At 40.9% G+C, this 15,702-nt stretch overlaps 2 protein-coding genes across 7 annotated transcripts in view; both read right to left on the bottom strand.

Moving 5' to 3' along the window:
* Positions 1-15,702, bottom strand: part of LOC126943010 (zinc finger protein 845) — a 223,377-nt gene that overhangs the window by 194,543 nt on the left and 13,132 nt on the right. The window lies entirely within an intron of this gene.
* On the bottom strand, positions 12,054-15,568 carry LOC126943043 (zinc finger protein 160-like). Its single transcript, XM_050771370.1, has one exon. The coding sequence runs from the start codon at positions 13,950-13,952 to the stop codon at positions 12,444-12,446; it is 1,509 nt and encodes a 502-aa protein (XP_050627327.1). The 5' UTR covers positions 13,953-15,568; the 3' UTR covers positions 12,054-12,443.

Here is a 15,702-nt window from a genome sequence, read left to right as displayed (position 1 = left end):
TTACAGTGAGCTAGGATCATGCCACTGCACTCCAGCCTAGGTGACAGAGCAAAGCCCTGTCCAAAAAAAAAAAATCAATTTCTAGGCCAGGCACAGTAGCTTATGTTTGTGATTCTAACACTTTGGAAGGCCAAGATGGGCAGATCGCTTAAACCCAGGAACTCGAGACCAGCCTGGGCAAACTTTGTCTCTATAAAAAACACCCCCACCCAAAATTAACACTTGTTAGTACCTCATAACTTCATTCATTCATTCGTTTGTTTGTTTATTTATTTATTTATTTAAGATAGAGGCTAACTCTGGTGCCCATTCTGGAGTGCAGTGGAGCAATCTCAGCTCACTGCAACCTCCACCTCCCAGGCTCAAGTGATTCTCCTGCCTCATCTTCTCGAGTAGCTGGGACTACAGGCATGCACCACCATGCCTGGCTAATTTTTGTTTTTTTTTTTTTTTTTTTTTTTTGAGACGGAGTCTTGCTCTGTCACCCAGGCTGGAGTGCAGTGGCCGGATCTCAGCTCACTGCAAGCTCCGCCTCCCGGGTTCACGCCATTCTCCTGCCTCAGCCTCCGGAGTAGCTGGGACTACAGGCGCCCGCCACCGCGCCCGGCTAGTTTTTTGTATTTTTAGTAGAGACGGGGTTTCACCGTGTTAGCCAGGATGGTCTCGATCTCCTGACCTCGTGATCCGCCCGCCTCGGCCTCCCAAAGTGCTGGGATTACAGGCTTGAGCCACCGCGCCCGGCCAATTTTTGTATTTTTAATAGACACAAGGTTTCACCATATTGGCCAGGCTGATCTTGAATTCCTGACCTCAAGTGATCTGCCTGCCTAGGCCTCCCAAAGTGCTGGGATTACAGGTGTGAACCACCATGCCCAGCCTAGTACCTCATCACTTTGTGTTGCTGAATAATATTCTACAGTTTGTCTATTGATTCATTGTTTGATGGAGATTTGAACTCTTTCTACTCTTTGAAATTAGGCTATTATGGGCCAGGTGCAGTGGCTCATGCCTGTAATCCCAGCACTTTGGGAGGCCGAGATGGGCAGATCACGAGGTCAGGAGATCGAGACTGTCCTGGCTAACACGGTGAAACCCCGTCTCTACTAAAAATACAAAATATTAACCTGCCTGGTGGCGGGCACCTGTAGTCCCAGCTACTCAGGAGGCTGAGGCAGGAGAATGGCGTGAACCCGGGAGGCAGAGCTTGCAGTGAGCCGAGATCGCGCCACTGCACTCCAGCCTGGGTGACACAGCAAGACTCCATCTCAAAAAAAAAAAAACGAAAGAAAGAAATTAGGCTATTATGGAAAATGCTGCTATGAACAACTTTCTACAAAATGTTTTTGCAGATACATGGTTTCACTTCTCTTGGGTATGTTTGTAAACATGAAATTTCTGGGTCATATGGTAATTATCGGTGATTATCTTTTTGTGGATCTGCCAAACTGTTTTCGAAGGCACCTGCACCATTTTACTTTTCTATCAGCAATGTTCCAGTGTTCGTTTTCTGCACTTCCTATCGATTATTGATGTTTGTAGTTGTTGGGTTAGCAGTAGTAATAGTATATACCCTTCTAGTCACTTACAAGTGATATTTCATTGTGGCTGGATTTTCTTAATGATGAATGTTGAGTATCTGTTCATATGCTTATTAGCCATGTGTATCTTCATTGGAGAAATGTCTACTCAAAAATGTCTTTTAATATTTTAAAAATCAGATTGTGTTTTTGGTTGAGTTGTAAGAGTTATTTTATATTCTGAATACTACACCCTTATGACATATATAATTTGCAAATACTTTTTCCACTTCTGCGTCCTGTTTTTCCACTTTCTTAATAGCATTTTTAATTTCGGCAAAGTTGGCAAGGTTCTTTGGCTCATACCTGTAGTCTCAGCACTTTGGGAGGCCCAAGAGGGAGGATCACCTGTGTCCAGGAGTTCGAGACCAGCCTGGGCAACATAGTGAGACCTCATCTCTACCAAAAAATAAAAAATTAGCTGGGTGTCATGGCATGCACCTGTAGTCCCAGCTACTTGGGAGGTTAAGGGGAAAGGATGGCTTGAGCCAGGGAGGTTGAGGTTGCAGTGAGCCACGACTGACACTGCACTCAGTCTGAGTGACAGAGTGAGACTCAGGACCAATACAGTAATGCAGGTTGTGATGAATAAACTTTGAAAACATGGAATTAGCTTTATTCTGGATGTTTGTATCAGTCTGTGTTTAGAAAAATGTATACAATTATTTCAAGAATAAGAATAGTTATATAAGTTAAGAATATTGGAGGTGCTTGAGCAGTAAAATGTGTGGAAGACTCCAGTAGGAATATCAAAGAAAAATAGTCACTGGCAGCTTCAGTGAGAAACCATAGCTCATGGAGATGTCTTAGAAGTTACTGCTTCTGGCTGCTTGATTGGGATTAGAGATGGTGAAGTCTGTGCAGTATTCATCTGAGATTAATGGCTTAGTGCTTCACTTCTGCCTTTCCTATTCCATTCAGGTTTTCCTTTAAACAGCATTTTAAATTTTTTAAATTTTTTATTTATATTTATTTGTTTTGAGACTAGGTTAAGAAGTGGGCTAATTTTTGTATTTTTGGTAGAGACAGGTTTTCGCCATGTTGCCCAGGCTGGTTTTGAACTCCTGACCTCAAGCAATCCACCCACCTAGGCCTCCCATAGTGCTGGGATTACAGCTGTGAGCCACTGTGCCCATCCCATGCAGGTTTTTCTCATTGGCAAAGTTTAGCAAGAACCATACAGGAAAAGCCTTCTGGAAAACAGTTCTGAGCACCAGATTGCAGTGGTGGTAGTGTTAAGTGGACAAAGGATATTGCAGTATAGAAAAGTAGCTGAGACATATTGACCTCAAAACTAGAAATGGTTTTAGAAACTTTGAGAGGGAATACAAATGGTGCCTAACGTCTTTGTTCAGTGATTTTGGGTAGCTGCGGTATTACTCTTTTAGAAAATGGTGACTCGGTGCTGTGTTTGAATGTATTCCCCAAAAGTTCACATTGGAAATTTAATCCTCAAATCCATATGTTGATGGTATTCAGAGGTGGGAGCCTTTGGGAGGTAATTAGGGATAGATGAAGTTATGGGGGTGGATCCCTATGTTGGTATTAGTAGCCTTAGAAGAAGAGGAAAAGAGAGCTGAGCTGGCATGTTTCCTCTCTCTCACCATGTGATGACTTCTGTTATGATGCAGCAAGAAGGGCCTCACCACATGTGGCCCCTCCGCCTTGGACTTCCCAGCCTCTAGAACTGGAAGAAATAAATTATATATGTAAACATACATAAATTATATACATACATATAAATTACCCAGGTCAGGTTTTCTGTTACAGCAACAAAAAATGGACTAAGACACAGGATAGGCTGAGGTTTGGGGGAGGTATTGTGAATATCTAAAAAAATTGGCAGTGGAAACGTGACACAGTGATTTATAGCAATTGATGAGCATCACTGAGGAGGAAATGATGTAGAAAGACAGATTTTATTGTCCTTTCCTTGCACTTCAGGCCTAGATCTCTAACAGTTTATAAAGAAAGAGGGTATTGCTAAAGCTGTCTAGGCTTTGCTTTTAAAAATCTTGTAAGGAATGGCATGTCCTGTCGTGCCTGGAGACACAAAACCATTTTTTGTTAAATCCCAGAAGCTTACTGTATAAAATGAGTCTTTTCTGTCATTTGCACCACTGGGATAGTTGACCCTGTAGGGCAACTGATGCTTATGTGGTAACTCAGAGATGGAGGTGCTTCCATATTATGGTTTCTGCATCTCAAAAATAGGCCTCTGATTATTGCAAAGGAAACGAGCAAGAAGGTCACACTTAGTTTTAAGTGGTTTGGCCTGAAAGTGATACATTACACTTACACCCTGTTTGACAAAACTGGTCTCATGGTTTTAACTTGAGGCAAGGTGGCTGAGAAATTAGGGGAATGTTGACTATATATGTGAAGCTGTTAAAAGAGTGAGGAAAGTCAGGGCTGGGCGCGGTGGCTCGTGCCTGTAATCCCAGCACTTTGGGAGGCAGAGGCGGGCAGATCACAAGGTCAGGAGTTCAAGACCAACCTGACCAACATGATGAAACCCCGTCTCTACTAAAAATACAAAAATTAGCTGGGCGTGGTGGCATGCTCTTGTAATCCCAGCTACTCTGGAGGCTGAGGCAGGAGAATCACTTGAACCCAGGAGGCAGAGGTTGCAGTGAGCCGAGATCCCGCCACTGCACTCCAGCCTGGGCGATGGAGCGAGACTCCATCTCAAAAAAAAAAAAGAATGGGGAAAGTCATATTGGAGTGATCGCCACCATAGCTAAAAAATAAGGTATAGAATATCATATATGGTATTCTTTGTGATTAAAAAAAAAATCTAAAATTAATACCTATCAAGAAACCTATTTAAAAAAAAAGTTCGAGAAGGCAAATCAGAATAGGATTTTCGTATATTTGTAATATAATTTTGACTTTAGAGACAAAAAAATTTTACATGTGGAAAAACAACAAAAAAGGAAACTAAAATTGAAAACTAAAACAAGATGGGATGATTCATTTTTTGGAACAAATATATCCTTAAACATTTTAAAAGTTCACCCCAATTGAGTATATTCTATGTACCCGAGGAAATCCTGTTAAGGTCTTTAATGCTTCATTGGAAATACAGGCTCCCTCTGAAAATTCCCGAGTTATGATATAACAGTTAGATTACCTTTAAGTTGTAGTCTAATATGAAAATACATTTGGAAGTGTATACATCTCTCACTTTAAGGTAAGAGGGCATGCATTTTTTTAAAAATCTCAAATTCTTTCATTTTCCTACTTTGATAGTAGAATTAGAATATATTAAAACTCGGAGAAATATTTTCATTTAGATACAAATAGAGCTCAATAGAAGTAAATCTGTAAGTTAAAAAAAAAAAAACAACACTAAGGACAGTTTGATAATTTTTGTCTTTCATTTCGAACACCTAAAAACAGGCCATAGGTTACATAGAATATTAGACTCTCAGGATAAAGAACAAAGTCAGTTGATATAATCTGGCTCTTCCCAAAATTATGGTGACTACGTTGTCATTGATATAATTGGTAACAGGTATGCAGCATGTTTGTGGATTTTGCTGCTGTTGGTTGAGAAAGGGTGTCCCTCTGTCCAGCCCCAGCTTCAGTGCAGTAGTGTGATCACCGTTTGTTGTAGCCTCAACCTCCTGGGCTCAAATGATCCTCCCACCTCAGCCTCCCGAGTACCTGGGACCACAGGTGTGTGCCACTACAGCTGGCTAACTTTTTAATTTTTATGTAGAGATGAGGTCTCACTATGTTGCTCAAGCTGGTCTTGAACTCCTGTGCTCAAGCTCAAACCATCCTCCAAACTCAGCCTCCCAAAGTGCTGGGACTACAGGCATGAGCCACTGTTCCTGGCTTTCTAACTTACTGTTTCTTTCTCTTCCTCTGTTTTTGATGTGTGAATATGAAATTTGAAAATCCCCGTTCTTCATTATAATTACAGTAGCCTTTTAACTGAATTAATATTCTTTGGAAAAAAATATGGAAATATTGCTTTCGGGTAAACAAGACAAAGCCTAAAAATGAAAATGGTTTTGCCCCTCATCCTATACCCTGCTGAGTCGTACACCAGCCATCTGCATTCTCCTCAAGGAGAAGGAAGGCTGAGTGCTGATGGAGGTAGAGTAGGCGGAATGGACTTCTCAGAGGACCTGCCACATCCCAAACTGCAGCCTCTGGACTTGCTATTATGTGAGAAAGATAAATTTCCTACTTGTCTTTTAGTCCCTGTTTTTCAGATTGTCATTACTCATGTAAGTTTTTCTACCTGACAAATAAGAGTGTTATTTTTCATTGGGAGTAGAATGGAGCATTTGAGAGTGAATCTTCCATTTTCATGGCTTAGAAAAACTTCATGAAAACCTTTTTTCACTGCTAAGGTGGATCTATTTAGCTCATGTTGCCTGAGATATAAAATGTGGGAATAAAAGTAGAATCTGTTACCTGCTAATCTGTGAGCCCTTGCATTGCAGTAACTTATTTATTTGCATCGAAAAAAGTGCATTCATTCATTCATTCATTCAACACAAATGCAGAGTGCCTGCTCTCAGGGATTATTCTAATCATTGATGATCTAGCAAGAAACTAAACCAGTTCCCTGCTCTCAAGTAGCTTATGTTCTATACGGGTAAGTCAGCCTTAATTATAATATGGGGATAAGTTCAATGAAGTGTACATGTAGTGATAGAATGACAGGATGTCCTACTTTAAACTGTTCAAGAAATGCCCATAGGATAAGATGTTTGAGCAAAATCATTAATTTTACTCTGTCTTATAGATACAAATGGGGAAAAATAATTGGGCAGAGGAAATGGAGAAAATTGTCAGGATGGGAACATATTTATAATGATTGAGGAATATCCACAGTCAGAGTGGCTTGGTGAGGTGTGTGATCATATCTGTTGGAGACATTTAAAATTTGAGACTTCTTATGGTTCACAATTTTTTATTTCGGGGGACTTAAAAGTCAAAACACCTATATAAGTTGTGTATATTTTTGCATATTGATTCTTCTAACAACAGTTCTTTTCCTAGAGGGGTTAAGATACAAGTGTGGATCCAGAATCATGATGACCCATTTGTGGAATGCACAGACAAATGTATTGACAGGAGCCTCACAGCTTACTGGGAAGATGTGGGGGTAGGGTGGGGTAATGGGTTAATGAAAAGATAGCAAATACCATTTGTCAAAACTGTCTGAGAGATTTGATGGTACCAGTTGTGCAAAGACTTGTTAGGACACACACCTCTGTCATCTACCCCTGGGGACACTTAGGGGCATATTGCTACTTCCACTTACGAATGCATGTCAAGTAAAATTAGTGGAGTTTTTAAGCCCCAGTTTATATCTTTACTGTCAGTGTCATCAAAAATTACTTTCACATAAAGTACTGTAGTTTCTTTTTTTTTTTTTTGAGATGGAGTTTCGCTCTTGTTACCCATGCTGGAGTGAAATGGTGCGATCTTGGCTCACCACAACCTCCGCCTCCCAGGTTCAAGCAATTCTCCAAGTAGCTGGGTTTACAGGCATGCACCACCATGCTCAGCTAATTTTTTGTATTTTTAGTAGAAACAGGGTTTCTCCATGTTGGTTAGGCTGGTCTCGAACTCCCGACCTCAGGTGATCCACCTACCTTGGCCTCCCAAAGTGCCAGGATTACAGGCCTGAGCCACCACGCCCAGCCAATACTGTAGTTTCAAATCAAAGAGCAACACAATCACATATTTCCTATGTTTTCCCTGGCATAAGGGAAAAGACCTACCAGTTCTTCTTTTCCGATTAAGAGAAACCTTGTGTTCCCCTTGCACTGGACTACAAAACTGACTGTATGCTTTATCTCCCCAACTTTATTGTAATTCAGATATGTGATGAAAATATGACTCTCAGCCAGGTGCGGTGGCTCACGCCTGCAATCCCAGCACTTTGGGAGGCTGAGGCGGGTGGATCACCTGAGGTCAGGAGTTCGAGACCAGCCTGGCCAACATAGTGAAACCCCATCTCTACTAAAAATACAAAAATTAACCAGGCGTGGTGGCGAGCACCTGTAATCCCAGCTACTCGGGAGGCTGAGGCATCTTATTTAAGTATGTATTTATAGTAATTTGGCCCATGAAATAAAAATACAGACATAATGCTTACTACAGTCACAATTATGTGTGAAGATAAACCAGTATAAAATGACAAAAGATACTAACAAAATTAAGTCAAGATGTTGAGTTCGTGAAAGAGAGAAATAACTAGCCATGCTGGGCGAGATGGCTCACACCTGTAACCTGAAACCCCGTCTCTACTAAAGCTACAAAATTAGCTGGGTGTGGTGGTGCACGCTTGTAATCCCAGCTACTCGGGAGGCTGAGGCAGGAGAATCGCTTGAACCAGGGAGGCAGAGGTTGCAGTGAGCCAAGATTGTGCCATTGCACTCCAGCCTGGGCAATGAGTGAAACTCCATCTCAAAAAAAAAAAAAAGAAAAGTAACTAGCCATGTTAGTGGAGCACCATGGTTAAGACATTCACTGTATTGGTCCATTCTTGCACTGCTATGAAGAAATACCTGATATTGGGTAAATACCTGATATTGGATAATTTATGAAGAAAAGAGGTTTAATTGGCTCACAGTTCTGCATGCTGTACAGGAAGTATGATGCTGGCATCTGCTCAGGTTCTGAGTAGGCCTCAGGAAACTTATAATGATTGCAGAAGGCAAAGTGGGAGCAGGCACTTCACATGACCAGAGCAGGAGGAAGAGAGAGAGGGGGAGGTGCCACACACTTTTAAACAACCAGATCTCATGAGAACTCACTATCACAAGTACAGCACCACAGGGGAATCTGCCCCTATGATCCAGTCACCTCCCATCAGGCCCCACCTCCAACACTGGGGATTACAATTTGACAGGAGATCCAGGCAGGAACACAAATCCAAACTGTATCACTCATCTTTGCAGCCAAACGTGAATCCTGACTCACCCACTTACAGGGATGTGGATGAGTCCTTAAACCATCTTGGCCCTAAGTTTCCTCGTTTGTGATATGTGAATAACATCAGTACTTATCTCACAGGTTCAGTGATTACACATAAAGCACTAATAACACTGACTCTTACTCAAAGTGTAGTGTAAAGGAGAAAATAAATGCAACCTTGAAAAATCACTTATTAAAGAAAAATATATGGGTCAGTTTTGGATGAGAACAAATTAAAGGGGAGGATACTGGATGTCAGTTGCCACAGTTAAAGCCCAAACCTCATGTTTCCTTGCAAGACTCCTTCAACCTAGAGAGCCTAATGGTGCACTATCACTGTCTGTTATGAAATACCCAACTGAGGTGAGACAAAACTGTGGTAGAAGAAACGTGAGTCATTAAAAGTTATGATTAAATTTTATTAACACATAAAACGTGTGAAACTTTCTAAATAAAACAGTAGTAAAACATAATGCCAGTTGTGAAACGTCTACGTACACGTGCACACGCTCTTCTGGTTCTTTTGTCTGGTTTTTTGTTTGAGGCAGTCTCACTCTGTTGCCCAGGGTGGTGATCTCGGCTCACTGCAACCTCCGTCTCCGGGGTTCAAGTGATTCTCCCCTCAGCCTCCCAAATAGCTGATGTTACAGGCATCCACCACCATGTCTGGCTAATTTTTGTATTTTTTGTAGAGACAGGGTTTTGCCATGTTGGCCAGGCTGGTCTCAAACTGCTGGCCTCAAGAGATCTGTCTGCCTTGGCCTCCCAAAGTGCAGGGATTACAGAACATGAGCCACCATGTCCAGTCCTGGTTCTTTGACTTGAACTACCCTCTATGATAACCATTCTTTCTTCAATTTACAAGAATAACTAATTTTTCATTAATCATTGATATACAACAGCTATTGCTTTTTAAAGAAGATGATCGCCATTTCCCCTACATTACTTCTACCACACAATCAGGTCCTAGTAATCTATCACTCTCATAAAAAGCCCAGTGTCGGTCGGGCACAGTGGCTCACGCCTGTAATCTGAGCACTTTGGGAGGCCGAGGTGGGCAGATCACGAGGTCAAGAGATTGAGAACATCCTGGCCAACATGGTGAAACTCTGTCTCTACTGAAAATACAAAACTTAGCTGGGCATGGTGGCATAAGCCTGTAGTCCCAGCTACCTGGGAGGCTGAGGCAGGAGAATCACTTGAACCCAGGACATGGAGGTTGCAGTGAGTCAAGATCACACCACTGTACTCCAGCCTGGCAACAGAGCGAGACTCCATCTCAAAAAACAAACAAACAAAAACCCAGTGTCTTAACGTCCTGGGATGCCATCTCATGGTCAATTGGTAGGGCAGCAATCCTTTCCTATAAGCCAGTGGCCCTCTGGAGAAGGGCACACTGAACACAATAAGCATGACTTACAGTTTTGTATTATTCTCCACCTCTCCCTGACGCTAATTCATACAATATTAAATTTTAAAATTCAGCATTCTTGTTCTTCCAGGGAGCATGAATAGGAATGAACCACACCTAATGAAGTGGGCCCTGTCATTTTATTGATTCCTTCCGAAAGACCACAATGAAAGGCCTGTAAGAAAAGCATAAATCGACAGATCTCAAACTTCAGATGGAAACCAATAATAGTAGTGTAGCCTTTCCAAGAAACTTCACATAAATGACTATTTTATACACTAATGTGTCATTTCCACATGTCCCTTTTTCCTTTGATATATACATCATGTTATGAATGTAACATATTTTGGCCTGGAACTATTCTGCAGTTTGTAATATTTCCAGTTAATTTTGGAAAATTAGATTCCTGGTATGAATTCTATGATGTGTGGACTGTTGTGGGTGTTGGTTTAAAAAACTACCACCTTCATTACATCACTGTTGCTTGAAGGTCTTTCCATGTTTAGTACATTTTTAATAGATTCTGTATGAATTTTCTCATGACCCCAAAGACAAGGACATTTGATAAAAAGCCTTACCACTTTCATTACATTTGTGAGGTTGCTCTCCAGTATAAATCCTGTGATGGGCCAGTTTTGACCACTGGGTAAAAGATTTAGCATGAGCCAGATGCAAGGGCTCACGCCTATAATCCCAGCACTTTGGGAGGCCAAGGCGGGCAGATCATGAGGTCAGGAGTTTGAGACCAGCCTGGCCAATACGGTGAAACCCCGTATCTACTAAAAAACACAAAAATTAACCAGGTGTGGTGGCGTGCACTTGTAGTCCCAGCTACTTGGGAGCCTGAGGCAGAATTGCTGGAATCCAGGAGGTGGAGGTTGTGGTGAGCTGAGATTGGACCAGTGCACTCCAGTCTGGGTAATAGTGCAAGACTCCGTCTCAAAAAAAAAAAAAAAAAAAGCCTTAGCATGCGTGTTACTTTTGTGTGATTTCTCTAAAAGATGTATACTCTGTTTTTTTGTTTTGTTTTTTGAGACGGAGTCTTGCTCTGTCGCCCAGGCTGGCATGCAGTGGCACATCTCAGCTCACTGCAACTTCTGCCTCCCAGGTTCAAGCAATTCTCATGCCTCAGCCTCCTGAGTAGCTGGGATTACAGGCACCTACCACCACGCCCAGCTAATTTTTGTATTAACAGAAACAGGGTTTCACCATGTTGGCCAGGGTGGTTTCAAACTCCTGACCTCAGGTGAGCCGCCCGCCTCAGCCTCCCAAAAGTGCTGGGATTACAGGCGTGAGCCACCATGCCCAGCAAAAGATGTATACTCTGATGTCCAGTGCACTGTGAAGCCTGAATACAGCCTCTGCCACATACCTTGTACTTACATGGTTTCTCTTCAATATGAACTCTCTGATGTTATGTAGTACCTGAACTGATAGTAAAGTTTTTCCCATGCTCATTGGATTTCTAAGGTTTCTCCCCAGTACAAATTATTCTGTTCCCCAACTTCTGATCCTCAGATAAAATCCTTGTCACACACATTACATTTGTGTGCCTTTGCCCCAAGATATATTAGATACTAATATCTAATATGTAGTGAGCACTACTTTTAAAACACTGCTACATTCGTTGCATTTGCAAGTATGATCTATTTGGTGAGTCCTGAGTTTAGGGCCACGCTTAAAAGCCTTGGTACATTCAGTACATTTGGAAGGTTCTCTCCAGTATGAACTATCTGATGATTAATGAAGTGTGAGCCTCCAGTAAAGGCTTTGCCACACTCATGACATCTGTAGGATTTCTCTCCAGTCTGAATTCTCCCATGATTTACAAGGTGTGAATTTTGACTGAAGACCTTGCCACACACATTTGTAAGGCTTCTCTCCAGTACGAATCCTACGATGACTTTCGAGGTGTGAATTTTGACTGAAGACTTTGCCACATACATCATATTCATATGGTTTCTCTCCAGTATGGATGATCTGATGTATAGTGAGGTGAGAGGCCTGGGTAAAGGTTTTTCCACACTCATCACACTTGTAAGGTTTCTCTCCAGCATAGATTTTTTGGTGAATCCTGATGTCCGTCCATTGTTTAAACGCTTTGCTGCGTTTGGTACATTTGTATGACTTCTCTCCAGTGTGAATACTCTCATGATGTCTAAGTTGGGACCGCTTCATATAAGCCTTTCCACACTCATTACATTTGCAAGGTTTCTCTCCAGTATGAATTACCTGATGGTTAGTTAGGCTTGAATGCCCAATAAAGATTTTACCGCACTCATTACACTTGTAAAGTTTCTCTCCAGTGTGAGTTCTCTGATGGTCCACCAGACTTGAATTTTGAATAAATGCCTCTCCACATTAATTACATTTGTTTGGTTTCTCCCCAGAATGAATCCTGTGATGTTTCACAATTTTGAACTCTGAAAAAAAGCCTTGCCCCACTCATTACATTTATAAGGTCTCTCTCCAGTTAAGTTTGAGTACATGCTAAAGGCTTTGCCACACTAATTACACTTGTAAGGTTTCTCTCCAGTGTGAATTCTCTGATGATTTTCAAGGTATGAATTTTGACTGAAACCTTTGCCACATATATCACATTTATATGGTTTCTGTCCAGTATGGATTCTCTGATGTCTAGTAAGGTGGAACATTCTATTAAAGGTCTTGCCACACTCATTACATCTGTAAGGTTTCTCTCCAGTATGAATTCTATGATGACTTGCTAGGTTTCCAATTTGCCTGAAACCTTTGCCACATATATCACATTTGTATGTTTTCTGTCCAGTATGGATTCTCTGATGTCTAGTAAGTTGGGATCTGTAATTAAAGGTCTTGCCACACTCATTACATCTGTAAGGTTTCTCTCTAGTGTGAATTCTCTGATGATTTTCAAGGTATGAATTTTGACTGAAACCTTTGCCACATATATCACATTTATATGGTTTCTGTCCGGTATGGATTCTCTGATGTCTAGTAAGGTGGGACCTGTAATTAAAGGTCTTGCCACACTCATTACATCTGTAAGGTTTCTCTCCTGTATGAATTCTATGATGACTTGCTAGGTTTGCAATTTGCCTGAAACCTTTGCCACATATATCACATTTATATGGTTTCTGTCCAGTATGGATTCTCTGATGTCTAGTAAGGTGGAACATCCTATTAAAGGTCTTGCCACACTCATTACATCTGTAAGGTTTCTCTCCAGTATGAATTATATGATGACTTGCTAGGTTTCCAATTTGCCTGAAACCTTTGCCACATATATCACATTTATATGGTTTCTGTCCAGTATGGATTCTCTGATGTGTAGTAAGATTGAACGTCTGATTGAAGGTCTTGCCACACTCATTACATCTGTAAGGTTTCTCTCCTGTATGAATTCTATGATGACTTGCTAGGTTTGCAATTCGCCTGAAACCTTTGCCACATATATCACATTTATGTGGTTTCTGTCCAGTATGGATTCTCTGATGTATAGTAAGGTTGGACCTCTGATGAAAGGCCTTGCCACAATCACTGCATTTGTAAGGTTTTTCCCTAATGTATGCTTTCTGGTCTTGTGTGAGTAATGAAGGATGCATAAAATCATTCCTATACAGATTAGAAATGCTGGTGTTGACACGAGGAAGATTTGTTTGAAGTAATGAAACTGAGGAGCCACTGGTGACAGACTTCTCAATTTGATTACATTCATAAATTTTCCTTTCAGTCTGATATCCCTGTAGTTCAGCCAGATGCGACCAAAAGCTTAGTTCAAGCTGATTTTCAACTGGTTTATTTCCTGCATTCCTTCCATCACCTTGATCTCTTCTTCCAGTGATGTTTTTAATTGCAGGTATTTCTCTGTAATTTCTTTCATCATTGTGACACTGACACTCAAAGTCATGAATATTTTGCTGCATTTCCCTGAAGTAAAAATCTTTGATGTCATGGATTTCATGTCTTTCCAACATCACTGCTTGGAATACTTTTTCTGTGCTATTGTTCTGTTTTGGTGGTGATTTCTTGATCATATGTGTAGGAGAGACGTCTACAAGATATTTAAAAAACAGGTTTTCTATTAACTATAGTTGGCAAATCAGTAGTTCATATTGAAAAAGATATTGGCCGGGCGCAGTGGCTCACACCTGTAATCCCAGCACTTTAGGAGGCCAAGGCGGGTGGATCACGAGGTCAGGAGATTGAGGCCATCCTGGCCAACATGGTGAAACCCCATCTCTACTAAAATACAAAAAATTCGCCAGGTGTGGTGGCGCGTGCCTGTAGTCCTAGCTACTAGGGAGGCTGAGGCAGGGGAATCACGTGAACCCAGGAGGTGGAGGTTGCAGTGAGCCAGGATTGTGCCACTGCACTCCAGGCTGGTGACAGAGCAAGACTCCATCTCAAAAAAAAAGTAAAAAATAAAAAAAAAAATAAAAGAAAGAGAGAAAGAGGGAAGAGAGAAAGAAAAAGATATTATACCAAAAATAGTATTTATACTGAACAATTATAAAATTTTCAACCATGATCTTCAAATTTTTAGGAACAGGATTTTTAATAAAGAAAAAGTGATTACATGTAATGCAAATTAATTTTAGGGAAATCCAGTTTCAAATGACCTATAACCCAAACATTTGTGTTGTGCAAACTTATGTTAACTCTAAAAAGGGGGAGCAGGCTGTACAAGAAGCATGGCACCAGCAGCTCCTTCTGGTGAGGGCCTCAGGCTACTTCCACTCATGGCAGAAGGCAAAGGGAAGATGGCATGTGCAGAGATCACAGGGCAAGAGAGGAAGCAAGAGGGGAGGAGGCACCAGGCTCTTTTCAACAGCCAGCTCTCATGGGAAGTAATAGGATAAGAACTCATTCATTACCTCAAGTACAGCACCAAGCCTTTCGTGAAGGGTCCACTCTTATGATCCAAACACCTACCATTAGCCCCCATATCCAACACTGGGGATCAAATTTCAACATGAGATTTGGAGGGGACAAACATCCCCTCCAAACTATAGTGGTAACCTTATAAAGAAAATAAGTAAATGACCCACAGTGGGTAATGGCTTATACTGAAGGGAGCTGTTAGTGAATGCAAAGTGCAGAAAGATTTCCTGGCAGTGCATGGAGACCCGTGGAGCTAGGTTTTCAGCAACATAGCAGCACATAAGGAGCAGAGAATAACAAGACAGCACCAAGAAGTGGATTGACAGGAACCAAGTGAACGTTACAGAAAATTCAGACGGAAAGAAAGGTGGGGAACAAAACAGTCATGTATTAACTGAAGAATGCGACTTGCAGAACTTCAGAAATTTGTAGAAAATACAGGTGATATACATAAGAGTGAAGAAGTCCTTGAAGTATAAGAAATGAGACAGGTTTCCTGTAAAATACTGTGAGATATTTAAATATTAATTTAGTATACCAAGATGGATGTGACAAGTCTAGATAAGCAGCATAATTTTTACAAAATAATGTATGGAGGACATAAAAATTCAGTGACATTTAACCCAAACTCAAAAAGTTATGATTAGACAATTGAAAATATACTATAGAAAAAGCAATGTTATCTTCTATAACAAATTATGTCAAGTCAATGTAATGGTATTTCTGAAAATAAGGCATTGAATTAATTGTAAAAAGTATATTCTCAACAATAAAAAAAATTTTTAAGGAAAAAAAAGAAAAAGAAGTGTATTCTTAAGACAGAAAATCCCCCAATTTAGAAGCTATAACAAATTAGCCTGACACTTTAATAATATATATTAAGTCAGGTGAAACAAAAAAAAA

Source organism: Macaca thibetana, chromosome 19, assembly GCF_024542745.1.
Source record: "Macaca thibetana thibetana isolate TM-01 chromosome 19, ASM2454274v1, whole genome shotgun sequence".
In the NCBI taxonomy this organism is placed as follows: Eukaryota; Metazoa; Chordata; class Mammalia; order Primates; family Cercopithecidae; genus Macaca; species Macaca thibetana.
Note: the sequence above shows the minus strand (reverse complement) of the source record. Positions and strands in the feature narration are given on the sequence as shown.